The sequence below is a fragment of the Chelonoidis abingdonii genome, chromosome 10 (assembly GCF_003597395.2).
Source record: "Chelonoidis abingdonii isolate Lonesome George chromosome 10, CheloAbing_2.0, whole genome shotgun sequence".
NCBI lineage: Eukaryota > Metazoa > Chordata > Testudines > Testudinidae > Chelonoidis > Chelonoidis abingdonii.
In genome coordinates this window covers 8,365,020-8,381,715 of record NC_133778.1, presented here as the reverse complement: position 1 = coordinate 8,381,715, position 16,696 = coordinate 8,365,020, and the positions used below count along the sequence as shown (strand labels likewise).

Genomic DNA, 16,696 nt, shown 5'->3' with positions numbered 1-16,696 from the left:
GGCGCTGTTCCAAACCCTAATCATTGTTGCCCTTTTCTGAACCTTTCCAATTCCAATATATCTTTCTGAGATGGGGCGACCACATCTGCATGCATATTCAAGATGTGAGCGTACCATGGATTTATATAGAGGCAATATGATATTTCTCTCCTATTATCTATCCCTTTCTTAACGATTCCCAACTTCTGTTCACTTTTTAACTGTCACTGCACAGTGGGCGGATGTTTTCAGAGAAACTATCTTCAATTCTTTTTCTTGAGTGGTAACAGCTAATTTAGACCCCATTATTTATATGTATAGCTGGGTTTATGTTTTCCAATGTTCATTAATTTTCATTTGATCAACATTGCCGTTTTGTTGCCTAGTCACAGTTTTCTGAGATCCTTTTGTAGCACTTTTCGTCTGCCTGGACAATTTTGCCCACTTGAAGTTGCACCCCCTTTTTCCAGATCATTTATGAGTTGAACAGGACTGGGCCCAGTACAGACCCTTGTGGGACAAAACTATTTACCTCTCTCCTTCTGAAAACTGACAATTTATTCTACCCCTTTGGTTTTCCAATCTTTTAACGTTACCGATCACGAGAGGGACCGCCCCTCTTATCCACGAGCAGGCTTACATTGCTTAAAACCTTTGGTGAGGGACCTTGTCAACGCTTCTGAAAATTCTAATAATGCTATATCTACTGGATCCCCGTTGTCCATATGCTTGTTGACCTCCTCAAAGTAATTCTCAGTAGATTTGGTGAGCATGATTTTTATGAAACTCTGTGACTTCTTCCCCAACAAAATTATGTACAACTATAGTTTACGAAAATTGTTCTTTCCTATAGTTTCAGCCAGTTTGCCTGGTACTGAAGTCAAGAGCTTACCAGTGGTAATAGCTGGGATCACTCTGGAGCCATTTTAAATTTGATCACCATTAGCTATCCTGCAGTCTTTGGTACGGAAGCTGATTTAAATGATAGGTTCAGACTACAGTTAGTAGTTCTGCAATTTCACATCTTAGTTCCTTCAGAACTCTTGGGTGAATACCATCTGGTCTTGGTGTTTTAATGCTGTTTAATTTATCAGTTTGTTCCAAAACCTCCTCTAATGACACCTCAATCTGGGACAGTTCCTCAGATCTGTCACCTAAAAAGAATGGCTCAGGTTTGGGAATCTCCCTCACATCTCAGCCATGAAGACCGATGCTAGGAATTCATTTAATTTCTGCGCAATAGCCTTATCCTCCTTGAGTGCTCCTTTAGCATCTTGATTGTCCAGTGGCCCTACTGGTTGTTTAGCAGGCTTCCTGCTTCTGATGTACTTAAAACATTTTTTGCTATTACTTTTTGAGTCTCTGACTAGCTGTTCCTCAATTTCTTTTTTGGCCTTCCTAATTATATTTTTATACTTCATTTCTCAGAGTTATGCACCTTTCTATTTTCCTTAGTAGGATTTAACTTTTTAAAGGATCCCTTTTTACCTCTTACTGATTCTTTTAGTTTGTTGTTTAGCCACAGTGGCCCTTTTTCGGTTCTCTTACTATGTTTTTTAATTTATGGTAAACATTTAATTTGAGCCTCTGTTATGGTGTCTTTAAAAAGTTTCCACGCAGCTTGCAGGGATTTAACTTTTGTCGCTGTACCTTTTAATTTCTGTTTCACTAACTTCCTCATTTTTGTGTAGTTCCCCTTTCTGAAATTAAATGCTACAGTGTTCAGCTGCTGAGGTGTTTTCCCAGCTACAGGGGAAATATCCAATCCAAAGAGAAATGACAGCATATAGGAGGTAGGTACACCTTTGGTACCTGCTTCAGTTCAAGACATCTTTTCCTGGAACCTCAGTTTGGTGTTGGCTGCTCTGATGGAGCCTCCCTTTTTTAAGTCATTAGTTACTTGTTCTCTTTACCAGCTGTGGATGAAAACTGCTTTTTTGGTGGTCATTATATCAGTTAGGATAGGAGAGACTCAGGGCCTTATGGCAGGCCCCCCATGTAGAGTCTTATATACAGTTGCTCTCAGGGCTCACCTGATGTTTCTGGGTGGTTAGGGCTAGAATGTGTGATGTTGTACCCCATAATGCTTTATATAAATATGCTTATGAGTGTAAATATGACAACTGGAATATGTTTTATGCTAGATATGCCATGTCACATATCTTTGCAAAGGTTATGTTCTTCTGCGAGTATTCATCCTAGTCATATGCATGTATCATTTTTATATCTGAAGTTATGAGCGTTGGCTCTATGCTTGTATTTAAAGTGTTTGCTGTAGAAAGCACCGAAGGCAGATTTGGTCAACATAGTGTGAAGGGGTTATTCAAGTAATTGGGAGTAATTGGTTAACAATGGACCTTGATACACGCCAATCCACATCTGAGCTTTCCTGGGAATGTCCTGTAGAAAACTGAGTCATGCATGGACATGTGACTTACCCATGTGACTTCAAAACTCCTTTTTGTAGCTGGATTCTACACAGGGGGAGAGAGGGGCTTCCACCCACAAGACAGAGACTATATATGCCCCTGGGAAAACCCCTCCATTTGGTCTTCAGCTGGTATAAAAGATAGCCTCTACACCCCAAGGAGATACCTGAAAGAAACTGGAACAAAGGACGTAACTACAGGTGTGAGGGTGATTGCTGGACCCAGACTAGGAGGAAGTCTAGTCTGTAAAAGAAACCTATTGGAACATCTCTGAGGGTGATATTTACCTGCATTTACTTTTTACTGCATAGGCTTAGACTTGCGTGTTTTTGTTTTATTTTGCTTGGTAATTAACTTTGTTTTGTCTGTTATTACTTGGAACCACTTAAATCCTACTTTTTGTATTTAATAAAATCACTTTTTACTTAATTAACCCAGAGTATGTATTAATATCACGGGGGGGGGTGGGGGGGGAACAAGCTGTGCATATCTCTCTATCAGGTTATTAGGGGCGAACAATTGTGAGTTTTACCCTGTATAACCTTTATACAGATAAACAAATTTATTTGGGGTTTGGACCCCATTGGAGCTAGGGTTTGAGTGCTGGAGACAGGAGCACTTCTTATGCTTGTTTATCAATTTAAGCTGTGGTTTCCAGCTTTGTGGGGCGACGTGTTCAGGACCTGGGTCTGTGGTTTGTAGCAGGCTAGCTTGTCTTTTTATGGCACAACCAGCAAGGTACTGGAATCGCAAGCTGGCAGGGAAAACGGCTTAGAGGTAGTCTCAGCACATTCAGTTGGCGAGTCCAAGGGGGTTTCTTTGATCCAACCCATCACAGGATGGTTTTCAAACTCCCATATCAATTTCCTCGCCCCAACCCCTGCTTGTCTTCCCTAAACCACATTCCTCCCCCACCCTGCAAGCAAAATGAGACTTCAAGCATTGGACGTCTGTGAGAACTTCATTTGGACAGGACCAAGTCACTCATGTGTACCACCTTAGACTCTTCAGTGCATTTGCTGAAACGGTAAAGGGACAGCCAGAGGTCACTGGGTCCTCACGCTGTGTCATTGAACACTTTCCAGGTTTTGGCGTAAATACCCACCTGGACAGTTGAATCATTCTTCTAGGGCTCAGGCGAGCCCCTGTGGCCTGCTTGGTAACTTTCTGTGATCAGAAATATTCTAACCAGCAGCGAGGGTTGATCCACATTATTTACCATGTTGTTATTCCTTGATGCAAGCTGCGTCAAATTTTAATTTTGAGGGGATAGTCCTATACTCATTCTACAAGCAACGCCTAGTCTACCCCACCTCTCGGCCACTAGGGGTAACTGCTTGTTGTCCACCCAGAGAGGAATACGCAGGTGTGAACAATTCATTTGGAAGAAAGAACACGTTATTGTAAGTAACTGCGGTTGCTTTGAGATTTGCATGCATGAACTCCAGAGTTTGCCCTCCATTCCTGCTGATCCAGAGTTCCTACCCCTTGGGAATTCTAGTGAAGGACACTGGACTGGCGGTTGTGTTGCCCTGCATTTATATGATCACAGCTGTTGGGACTGAGTGTCACTTGGAGCACGGTGCAGCCCCATAACTATTCAAAAGAATCTGATTTTATACACATAAGGCTTCCAGTTTTTAGAAAGACAGGTAATAGTTATGGGTAATTCAATCATTAGACGCATAGATAGCTGGGTTTGCATGACTGGGAGAATCACATGGTACCTTGCCTGCTGATTGGCATAGGGTTGCGGAGTGCTTCTCGAAACACTTCTCATAGTACCAGGGCGGTACAACCTTTCAGAAGACTGGAGTTGGTTTAGGTCATTACAAAACTAAAGCTCTAAATTTTCCCTCAATTAATCTTCGTCCCCTACGCTACTCACACCTTCTTGTAACTGCGAAATGGGGTATTCTGACAGTTAACCTGACATGCAAAGTGTATTTTTCCGTCCGCTTGTATCCTGCTGGTCAATTGAATTGCTCTGTTACTGCTGTATGCCTGGCCTCTTATAAGAAGGTTCTTGTAATCCATGTCTTTTTCGGGATTGTCTTTTTATATCTGCTGCCACATGTAATTTGTAGTCAGGCCATCTTGTCGAATGGGTATCTATGCCTATCTGGTATAAGCCTACTTAACATGTGTCCTTCACAACATTATAACTTCATTTATGTTAAATAGTATAAAACAGGTACAGTGCCAAAAGTGAAAATACTCAGAGCTGTATGAAAACTTTTTAAAGACACACATAGAAAGCTCACTTTAATGATCAGTTAGACAAACTAATCAGAGGACGAGCTATTCCACCCATCGATCCTTTTTGGGATTCCTTAAAAGGGAATTTGAAGCTAGAGGTGAAGGTTTCATCATCACTATCACGTCCTAACATATCACTTGGGACCCTAAGAACACGTTGGTGACCCGAATAGAGGACCCAGCATGGTAAAAGTTGCTGTCATTCGTCTAGGCCTGTATCGTTGTCGGCCATTGGTCTGGAGTCTACGTATTATCTGTTAATCTTCCCTTGTCCTTGTCCAGCCTTGTGTACCTGACACTGGAATACTACAACCAACTAGGTGATTTGAGAGGAGATCATGCCAATTCAACTCCACTTGTGACTACAGCTGGACGTGAACTGCCAGCCCAAATCTGTTCCTGACAGACTAGCTACCCTGTATCCTGAGAACAACAAAACTGTAATTGCCTCTAGCTTTCACTAGCCTCTCTTCTCTCCTTGTGTCTGTGCTGTTTTGTTAAAGCAGAAAGTTGACTAGCACCCTGCTCAAAGATTGAACAGAACCAACCCTTTCTTCCCTCTCGAGGAAGAACTTCTTAACGATAACAGACTAATCAATATTCTTCTCTCTGAAGAGGCTTGAAGGTTTGGTTAATTTGTAATCAAAATTACACATTAGACCAATATGGTCAAAACTGGTATTGGGTAGTAGGAGGGCTATGGTGAATATCAGGTGGGTGATCCTGAGAGTTCCCAGTTACCTTCCTGCTCCTCTCAGAGTCCCCTAGACTCTCTGGCAGCCTTCATTGTGCCCGGTGATCTGGAAGTGACACGCTCCAGGAAGGAGCCTCTGAGAGACAGGACAAAGACTAAGCCTCCTCAAAAGGACTCGCGGATCTCTCCAGCGCACTCTGCTCAGTGTTTGGTACAATCGACAGAGGTGTCTCAGCGCTATGTATGGTAGCAATGCCGCACAGAGTGTTTGTGCATTGCTGGAACAGAAGACTAACAGTGCAAGGAGGTGAACAGTGCAGGATCTTTGTGGGGTGCACCATTACTCAGGTTAGCAGAGCTGGTGTAGAAGGCTTGGCATCAGCTTGCTCAGTGCAAGGACAAAGACTTCTTTTTGTTACCAAGCAGCACTGCTTTTGAGCCAGGCAGAGATTTTACCTTAAGATCTCAGCAGCCATGAGTCTGAGGTTTTCTGTCCTGAGGAGGGGATCGGTGCTGCTCTATCCTCCATAGTGATGCTGCTTGTACCTCCTCTGAGTGTGTCATTCTTCAGCTGATAAGTAGGGCTTATGCAACGCAGCCCAGGAGCCTGAAGAGGCATCTCAGCTAACAAGGTGCTGTCCACATGAAGTTTCTCTGCTAGTCTTCCCACATCTGTAAGGCTTGCCTGGATCTTTCACTGAAGAAGAGCTTCAGTTCACCTTCCTGGTCTTACAGATCAAGCAGTGTGCCAGGGCATAGCCCTCACGAAGGCACAGCAGGCACTGGGAATGCCCACTATTGATAGGCATAGCAGCATCACAGGACAGGCAGATCTTCAAGCCCAATGACTTAGGCTTGGTCTACACAAAAGCTTACTTTGGTATAACTTATTCGCACCCCAGGGTGATGTAATTCACGTAAGTTACTCCAAGCTAAGCACCAGTGAGGACAGCACTATGTCAGCAGGAGAGCTTCTCCTGCCACTATAGCTACCGCCTCTCATGGAGGTGGAGTTATTATATTAACGGGAGAGCCCTCTCCCATTGGCAGAGAGTGTATTTACTAATGCACTACAGCAGCGCAGCTGCATCATTGTAGTGCTTCTACTGTAGACTAGTCCTTAGGATCAGACACTTTGGGCTTCTGTTCGGGAGGAGAAGGGGGTAGACTCTCGTGCAGTGTGTTCTATACCAGGGAAACATCCTCATATAGCAGGAAATCCTATCACCATGCTGCTCTAAAAGTTAAGCAACTAAGTTAATTGGCAAATAAAAAATTTATCAGTTCTGAGTTAAAACTAATAAACTTTCTAAACTGAAGAACAACTAAACTACTTACTCAAAGCAAAACTACAGGGTTCAGTCTCAAAGACAAGAGTGGTAAGAAGAAAGTGAGTGTTGGTTGCAGTGACACCACCCTTTATGCCCTCAGCTATAGGGAGTAAGACAGCACTCAGGATACAAGTGCATGCCCCACGCACACGGCTATTCAAAATAATCTGATTTCATGTGCTTGGGAGTATGCAGACAGTCACTCGAAGAATACAATTTCAGCATGCACTCAAAAGTTCACTGCTCCCAAGGAGTTAAGTGAGACTCTTTAAAATATAATAAAGAGGAAAGTAAGTTTTCTAATGGAAGGAAAACATGCTTCAAACTGTGAATTAATTACTATCTCAATTACATAACCGTACATTTTGAAATGTTTTAATGATTGAATGAAGATACAACCAATCATACATAGATAGATATCTGATCTTTTAAAAATGTTGATAACTTGTCCATATTTTAATATTTTGAAGCCTGTCATTTAACATAAAATATAGTTAAACAATGGAATTATCTGAGTAACACTTTCATACCACAAAGAAGCCTCAAAATATTCTAGTTCTAATTGTGCTCAGCAACATTACAATATTTAATGTGACAACATATTCATTAGAACAAGGGGTTTATAAATTATACTAGAACCTCATTAATTCCTCCTAACCACTGGTAGACCTACTGGGAATTCATGAATTTTGTGAAGTAACAGCTGAACAAAACAAAAAAGAATAATGCACACAAAATGTATTTTGCTTCATTTAGTTTGCTAATTGACTATTCGTTTTAATTTCCTGTAACACTTCTCAGCACGCCAATAAAAAAAAGTTAGGCAAGTGGCAAGATCTGACTTCTGCTTTTTATAATAACTTGTTTTATTGTTACCTCATCCCTCTCCCATCCACATTTGTCTATTTTGTCTACCTGTTATGTCCTGTTTAACATCTGATTTATAAGCTCTCTGGGACGACGACTGTCTTATTTAGTTATATAGGACCAGGCACAATGGGACACTGATCTTTTTGAAACAGCAATAGTAAGCGTAGTGCTGCATACTTTATTAAAATAGTTAGTCCTGCCATGAGCACAGCGGACTGGACTAGATGACCTCTCACTGTCCCTTCCAGTCCTGTGATTCTATAAGTCAGTGAAAGTTCATAAAATGACACAATATATAACTTTTTGTCTGTCTGAAAATTAACTATGGAAAAAAGGTCAAGTTGTTTTCAATTATGAATGTTATGAACAAGCATAAGAAAACTAGACAGAGAAAATGGATTTGTTCAAACAAGAAGGGGCTACTGATATGATTCAAGGACTGTTTAAATCATACTTGGTAAAAATAGAAGATGTGGCGCTGGAAATTAATGAATCAAAATGGGTGCGGCAAATATTAACCCTAATTGGTGGATAAAATAATAAGGGGGATGAACTATGCTGCCCACTTTTATCCATTTTGGGATTCTTAAAAAGAGACTGAAAAAAACCACTATCATCTCTCATCCCACCTTGTATACTAGCCCATCTTGTCTCATACTCCCTGGTCCCAAGACAGAATAAGCAGACCAAAGATTTTCTTCCTGAGAGGAAGGCCATTAGGCCTTGTTCCTGTTCAAAGAACTTTGTTCACTAGTGAGTTCTGAAAATCACTACATGATCATGAGATAAAAAGGTGGGTGAGGTAATATTGGACCAACATCTGTTGGCAAAAGAGACAAGCTTTAAAGCTAAACCCAATAAAAAGACGTTACTTCATCCATCTTGTCTCTCTAATAACCTCCGACCAACACAGCTACAACACTGCAAACATCACATCTTCATGACATCCACTTCCCAGCCCATCAGTGGGGATACCTAATTACTAGTACCACAAAGACACATAAGCGCCTGTTCTGTTACCTTCCTTTTATGTTGGTCCCTCCACCCCCATCCCTTCACTCTTATGTTGGTCCCTCCACCTCCACCCCATCTTTCTCTCTAGGCTTTCCATCAAATCCTGAAATCAATTGCATTACCTCAGCACAGCATGATGAGATGACCACAATCCAGCACTATCGAAGAAGAAAAGATGAAATCAGATGACATCTCTGACTGGAATGGGAACCAGGGTCCAAGTAACAGGTGCTGTATTTGACCTGCCAGCCAAAGCATGCATTTGTGACTGACTAGTCACTGTTCCAAAAACATCAACAAAAGCTATATTTCCCCCATCTTTTCGATCCTCTCTCTGCTGTGTTTGTTAGAAACCGGAGAAGTGAATGCACTTTAAACATCAGGACTAAAAGTAGAATTAATCCTTTTCCTTTTCACCAGAGACAGATTGTTCTGAAAATGACACACTGATTTTCTGCCTCCAAAACGGAGAAAGATTTTAAAAATTATGATCGCTTGTTTTCCATAATCAGTCAATTTCCCTGTTTCAATATATGTTTGTTTTAATTGCTTATTCTTTCTTGTGTTTGAACAATAAAATTTCAATGTTTGAATTAATGCTTTTGGGTGTTTGGCAAGGAACTAAGTGAAACCAAGGCCTATGTAGAAAAAAAAAATCCAAACCTCTGTAACGCTGTTTCACGTTGGACCCTGAACAGATTTTACAACACCCTTTAACTCTTGATCTCTGAAATTAATACAGCAGGACTGTAAAGAGCATAGTTTAAGAAAATATGTATGACTACAGGTCTAATTTTGCTTTCCGGTTCCCAACGAAGTCAATGGGAGTTTTTCTACCAGCCTCAGTCGAAACAGGATTGGGCCATAAGGGCTAGATTTTCATGACGGCTCAGCACTCAACAGATCCCACTGAGAACAGTAGCTAGCAGGTGCTACAGACATTGGGAAAGCTGGATTACAGGTTTCAGAAACAGAAGTCTAAAATTAAGCCATCCACCATCCCGAATCAGCTTCCCTTTTGAACAAACCTGAACTTGATCAATTTTCAAACCACTAGCAAATCTGATTCAGATTACATTCTGAAGAACAACATTTTGATTTATCATGTCTTCTAATCAATCACATTACTTAAATAATTAACTATTTTGTAACAATCTCCTAAAATATAAAAATGTTTTGGTAGATTAATTTGGCATTTAAAAGACTGAGCAATCTAAATTACTGTTTATTAATTATATAAGAACAAAAAACATCCACCTTGTGAAATTCACATTTTCACTTCATTGGTGTCAAATGTAAACAAATGTTCAAGAACAGAATAAAAACATCACCAGCTACTGGAATATGAAGAATTACACCTAGAACCAAAGGGCACGTTTAGACAAATCTGAGCCCCACTGAAGTTAATGACAGACATCCACTGAATTCACTGGAACCAAAATTTGGCTCTTTAGAAATCCCTAACATTATTTGCAAAACACTGTACAATACATCTAGTCTTGTTAGCAGGTCTCTAAAGGGATTTAGAAATCTCTGTCTTTTTTTTTTTTTTTTTGATTTGGTAAAAAGCATTTTTTGTTGAATCCTTAACTAGTCTATCTTCTATAGCACTTTATTTACTGAAGCTTTAATCTTTTAACTGTTTCATTTCTTCATCCCTATACAGTTATTCACAGAGCTTAAATATTCCTTCCATACAGCTCTAGTGTGGCTAAAACAGATGTATTATTTTACAAGATTCTTGGATCATGTCACCAGCCTACTTTGATAAACATATTTTTTTTCTAAATACATCTAAAAGATGGGACACATGAGAGAAAAAACTAACAGCTTGATTGGCCTTTCCAATACAATGTTCACATTTTATTTTAAGGAACTTAATAAAAAAACATTTCAGGATCAATTTGAATGTATGTGAATAGGGAATATGCACTTCATGCAATCCTACTAAGCCACTACTAACCCAGAGAGCTTTCAGAACCTGAAAGATCAGTAATACTTACATGTACTAGAATCAAAACTAAAAATGATCTATTTTATTAGTGAGTGATTTTTAGTGAAATTTGTCCAGTGACAAAATGCGGAGTCCTACCTAGATTCAAGTTGTCTTGTCAGATCATCATCTTCTCACTATAGGCAAGATCCAAAGTCCATTTAAGTTGTCTGGATGCGGCCCTTAGCCTTCCCCTTAATTTTCCCCTACTGCCTGTTCTAAAATATGATCCATAATGTTTGAATACTAAACTTTGAAAGCACTCTGAAAAAATGTATTTTCAAAGAAAAGACAAGAGTCAAGAAAAAATGTAAATGTTATTTGCTTAGCGGGGATTTGTAGTAAGGTAAAGGAACCATAAGATATAGCCAACATGCCAGCACTTAGTATACCCAATTTTGTTACTGATTTGGGTTGAGTTACTCAGTTTTTATACAAATTCATTACCACTTATGGAATCTAAATAATGAAAAACCTAATTCCAGTTTGCAAAGCCATTATTTTTCCCTAGAGATATTGCTTCAGTTAGTAAAGCCTTCTGCTATATTTTTCAGATATAATATGGTCACTGTATTAGAGTTGCTTGATATATTTAATCACAAACACAAAATAGATATGGTAAGTAAATACAGTTACTGTGGTTAATGTCATCTGTAAAGGGCTGTATCTACTGCCATATTCTAAAATATAAATAGCAGCATTTGACAAGAATGCTTGCAATTCTAAATACATTACATGCCAGCCATATCGATCAACCAGATACAAAAATGACATCCAGAAGAGTTACAGATATTCACAGATACAAATGGAATCAGAAAAATAACATTTACAGCAGCGGAATTACATCTTTCTATACGGTTTCTATATTTTTATGAAGTGCCATATATGAAATGTTCTGTTTTTCCAGATATCATATTATTCTCCAGAGACAATTCAGTATTTTCCAATTATACAAAGATACAAACAGTATAAAATTCTTAAAGAAATTATAACAACCCTATACCAGGGTTCTCAATAATGGACTTTGTTTTCAAGAGATATGTAACTAGTTGGCAGATTTTAAGGAATAAAAGAATTCCTTCTTTACTTAATCTAAATGTGTTAAACAGCAAAGGTGTAGCTAGGTGAATAGTAATGCAATCTAAATGAGATTTTAATAGTTTGAATACTTTACAGATTTCTTACAAGTTTAGCTAAAAGATAAAGGAGACTTTTAGTAGCTCTTGATTTATACTTGCTGTTCAAGATAGGCTAATTTTAAAGCCAGAAAAAGCTCATTTCATGAACTGATTAATGAATATCCAGTGACAAGACAGACAGCTTACAGTCTGACACATGAAACAATTCATTAGGAATAAAACAAGCAGTAAAATACAAAAAGCTGTGCAACTTTAAGACTTCCACATTTGTCTAAAAAAAAAATATTTTGAATTTTGAAAGCCTGGAAGCAAAGTGAAATATATTGGAAAATTGATTTCCATTTGAAGCTTATTGCTTTTGGTGTTCAATACTCAAACATAATAAAAAAGGTGTTACAGAATTTATTGTTTTAAAGATATGTATGAAAAAAATGTATTTAGTATTTACATTTCAGTATAATCTGAAAACATTTCTACAATGCATTTTTCTATTTATAAAAGCTCGCTGCTATTCTGTTTTGATAGTACAAAAATTAATATACTACCTTTCCTCTCAGAACGTTTCTTACGCCTTCTTTTATAGCGACGCCTCACAATGCTGAAGAAGGACCCCATGTTCAAAGTCCCAGCCAGCAGAGATGCCATGCAGGCTAAGTGCTACAATCCACAGTCAGCTCAGGTTTCCAGAGTGCTAAATCTCGCTCTGTCTCAATAACTCACTGTATTAATACAGTGATTTATTTCAGTAAGTCATAGAAGCAATGAGAACAGTTAACTCTGTGTTAACATGTCAGGACTACAAACGCTCCTTGTCTATTCAAGGTCCATTCATCAAACTGCAGGATTAACTGCACAGTACACTAAACACTGCAGTTCATTCCTACTATCCGCAAGAGGCACATGTGACAGTTAACCCTTACATATTGTTTGGAAAATGAGAGCACAAGGAGGGACAGGTTTATTAAACTGAACATGTATTTCCAGAGATAAGGACAGCAACAACACACCAACTAGTTACAGTCTGTCTTTTCTTTTCACCATTATAAAATGGAAATAACCTGTATCACTGTTACAGAAAAATTAAGCAAGAAAACCCAAAACAGCAAGGTTAACTCAGACTGCACCCCTTCCTTTATATTTTATAGCAATTATCTGAACAATATATTAAAGCTATAATGTGGCAAGAAAAACAAAAACACTACACAATAGGCATAAGCAACATATTAAGGTTCACGCATGAATCTTCATTTTGACTTTTGTTGAGTCATTTTAACTGTCCCAACTTAATGCAGCACTAGTGTAGTTTAAGCTTTCGACTTTCTATACCACACACAGATATGTATATGTTTATATTTTACACAAATAAATATGCATATATTATGTGTATATATGGATAGCTGTAAAAAAATGATTACATACCTTTTGAAACTTGTTCTTCGAGATGTGTTGCTCATGTCCATTCTAAGTAGGTGTCTGTGCGCCGTGTGCACAGTAGCCGGAAGGTTTTTCCATAGCGGTACCCATCGGGTCAGCTGTGGAGCCCCCTGGAGTCGAACCTTCATGGCGGTCTGTATAGGACTCTTTGCTTAGGGGTTGGCCCCAGTTGTCTCTGTCTTTCTTTCTGGTTGGCCCCCTCCACCACCAGAGTATCCGGATGAGGATGGGAAAAACAAGTACTCATACTCCTTGGAAGGCACAAAATATTTTCTCTCTACCCCTTTCGCCATGGAGGGAAGAGAGGCAGGTGTTTGCCACAACACTTTACTGGTGTTATGAATAGTCTAAATGAGGGGCAAAATCACCCTTGAAGGACCTTCAGGGACAGAATATCCACCATAGGGTCAGTCTCCTCTGAGACCTCCTCCACGTGCATGCTCAAGTTTTGAGCCACCCTCCTGAGCAACTCTTGGTGTGCCCGGGGATCCATGGCAGGCAGCGTGGTGGTGTCCGCCACCGCTTCATCTGGGAAGCACGAGGAAGATGCCCGCAGGGGTACTGAGTCTTCCTGCCCCTCTGGTTCGTGGAGATCTCCTTGCATTGAAACACCCTATGTCGTGCAGAGGGCAGTGCTGCTTCCCAGGCCCGCACCCGTCTCAGTACCGCCCCCAGTGCCAGGTCCCGCAGCTGTCTCTGTCAACCTGTGTGCCCATCTCCTGCCCTTGCAGAGGTTCCCAGGCTACTGAAGTCGATGATGGAGGGACCCATGCCTCCGAGGCACTGACAAGGATCTGGACCCTGGACCTTGGATTTGGTGGTAGGCCCACTGGGTCCAGAAGGGCCATTGAGCCAGCGCCTGCCACCAGGGAGGCCAGGACATCATGGGTGGCAGCTGCCCTTCCTCTTGCCTCGAGTGACACCGGGGAACAGTGCTGGTTTCGCCTAGAGGCGATTACACCTCCAAGTCAGATGAGGACTCCAACCTCAGCAACCAAGGGGTGCAGAATGAGACAGTGCCAGGGAGCAGTGTCAAGGTGAGGATGAGTGGTGCCTCATCGTCATCAGCTTGCGCCTAGAGGGCATGGTGCCTCTTTGCGCTGCCAATGACTGAATCGTTATCGCAATGAGGTCCCTAGCTGCTTCAAAAGTGTTCAGTGTAGAAGGAAGGTCTATGTCCTCCTCCTGGCTCTCCCACACTGAGGAGTCCACTAGAACTGGACACAACAGACCTCCCAGTGAGGCTGGAGTCAACCGTGCCAACTGAGTTGGAGCCGGAGCAGGGTGTCCCAGCACAGGACACCCCCCTCTTGTGCTTCCTCGCTCCACTACTTTAGTGGGAGAGAGACCTCTCACCATTTTCTTCCTCTTGTGCAGCACCGGTGAAGGGAACAGTGCCGGACAGTTGCACTGGAGGAAGTCTTCAGCGCTGGGAAATGGCGGTGTCGAGAATCCCTGGAGCCAGAGAGCTTTCTTGGCACCATGGTTTCTCTTACTGAGGCCAGCACACTCCGCACCAAAGTACTGGGCTTGGAGTCAGATGCCGCCTGGGAATGAAACTAACTAGACTATTTGAACTAACTAACCCTAAAATTTTAATTATTTACAGATAACAGTGTGAAAAAAGTCCACTTGGGGATTGCTTGCTGTTAGCAAGAGAGGAACTGCTCCAACGATCATCACTGGCAGTAAGGAAGAACTGAAGAGGCGGTGGGTCGGCAGGGACCTATATACACCTCCATGAAAACGCAACTTCAGGGGGCTCCACAGCCTACTTGGAATCAACATGAGCAATCACTTGAAGAACATAGTATAAACATGAGTAGGTATACAGACACTTTGTTTTACATAAATGAATTAACACTACACACAGATTCTAACTTTTGCGTGTTGGACATTTAACATTAACATTGTCTACAAAAAGGCTAGAAAATTACATGCACTGAAGAAAACAGGGTTTATAGCATGTGAAAATATACTGAACCCCCATGCCTGGTAATTCAACAAGGTTTGATAACAGGTCCTATACCCACATCAGACTAAAGGAATAACTAATAGCAATAGTAAACTCTTATCCCCTACATAGTCCAAAATACTCCAGGAGCAGATAACACATGCTATCAGAGGGATTACATAGGACCCCACACACAGTGAGACTAAATTATTCAGCGGCTGCCCTACATTTTCCTACCACAATATTCTGTCACTATGAAACACATGTCATTCCCATCTTTCTCACCAACACACACACACACAACTACAGATCATAATTTTATGGTAAGGTAAGCTTTGGCCAACTGGTAGCCAACATGTTACCAAAAATGAACAGATGACTTAAGTAACTGAAAAACTATTTTGATAGAATGTATTTTGATAGGCATACACTTTCAGATGATGTTTTCTTTTATTGTGCATTCTCTCACTGGCATCTTCACATTTTCCTAAAACTCTGATAAAAATTATTCAGGCTCAAGTTGAGTAGGTCATCAATCATGCAATTCCCCTCCCTAAGATTGCAATCTTGGTCTCCAGAATCTCAGATTTATTATTATTATTATTATTATTATTATTATTATTATTCATGAAGGCTCTAACCCTTATGGTTCAGAAGGAAACTTTCAAACTAAATGAATGTAACTAACAGTGATACCTACCTGGGTCTGCAGAAAGCCGAAAACTAGTACTAAGATAAGTGTGAACTTTCCCATTTCTCTCAATGGAGCATTAACTTGCATGCCCCGTGATGACTATTTAAATATGAGCACTTCACTATCTCACTACTGATCAAATCCTCACCACCACTCCCAGCTGAATCCTAGAGCCAAAAGGCCAAAGGAGCCCAGAAGGGCATTTGAGTCCCATCAAGGAGAAGTCAACATCACAGAACCCAGGAAGACATCCAAGACACCCTCCTAAACTGACCACCATCCATTCTGGCAGAAAATCAGTAGTTTGAGTAGTTATCAATGGTTTGCTGTCAAACTGCAAGAACGTAGCTACAGTAGTCCTGCAGAGGTCAGTCCTGGGTCCAGCACTAGTTAATATTTTCATTAATGACTTGGATAATGGAGCAGAGGGCATAAAATGTGCAGATGACACCAAGTTGGGAGGGGATGTAAGCATTTTGGAGGACAGGATTAGAATTCAAAATGACCTTGACAAATAAGAGAATTAGTCTCAAATCAACACGATGAAATTCAATAGCAATAAGTCCAATGTAGTACACTAAGAAAGGAAAAAATCAAATGCACAGCTACAAAATGGGGACTAACTGCTAGGTGCTGCTGAAAAGGATCTGAGGGTTATAGTGCATCACAAATTGAATACGAGCCAACAATGTGCTGCAGTTGTGAAAAGGCTAACATTCTGAGGTTTATTAACAGGGAGGTCCTGCTCTACTTGGCAATGATGAGGCCTCAGCTGGAGTACTGTGTCCAATTCTGGATGCCACACTTTAGGAAACATGAAGACAAGCTGAAGAGAGTCCAGAAGAGAGCAACAAAATGATAAGAGATTTAGAAAACCTGACTTATGAGCAAAGGTTAAAAAAAATT

At 40.5% G+C, this 16,696-nt stretch overlaps 1 protein-coding gene across 2 annotated transcripts in view; it reads right to left on the bottom strand.

Annotated features, from left to right (window-relative positions):
- Nucleotides 1–15,710, bottom strand: part of ADARB1 (adenosine deaminase RNA specific B1) — a 171,195-nt gene extending 155,485 nt beyond the window's left edge. For both annotated transcript variants that reach the window (XM_032804117.2, XM_075069901.1), the window contains exon 1: nucleotides 12,254–15,710. In XM_032804117.2, the coding sequence (XP_032660008.1) occupies nucleotides 12,254–12,353 (100 nt within the window). In that variant the 5' untranslated portion in view covers nucleotides 12,354–15,710. The remainder of the gene's footprint in view (nucleotides 1–12,253) is intronic.
- Nucleotides 15,711–16,696: the final 986 nt, after the last annotated feature.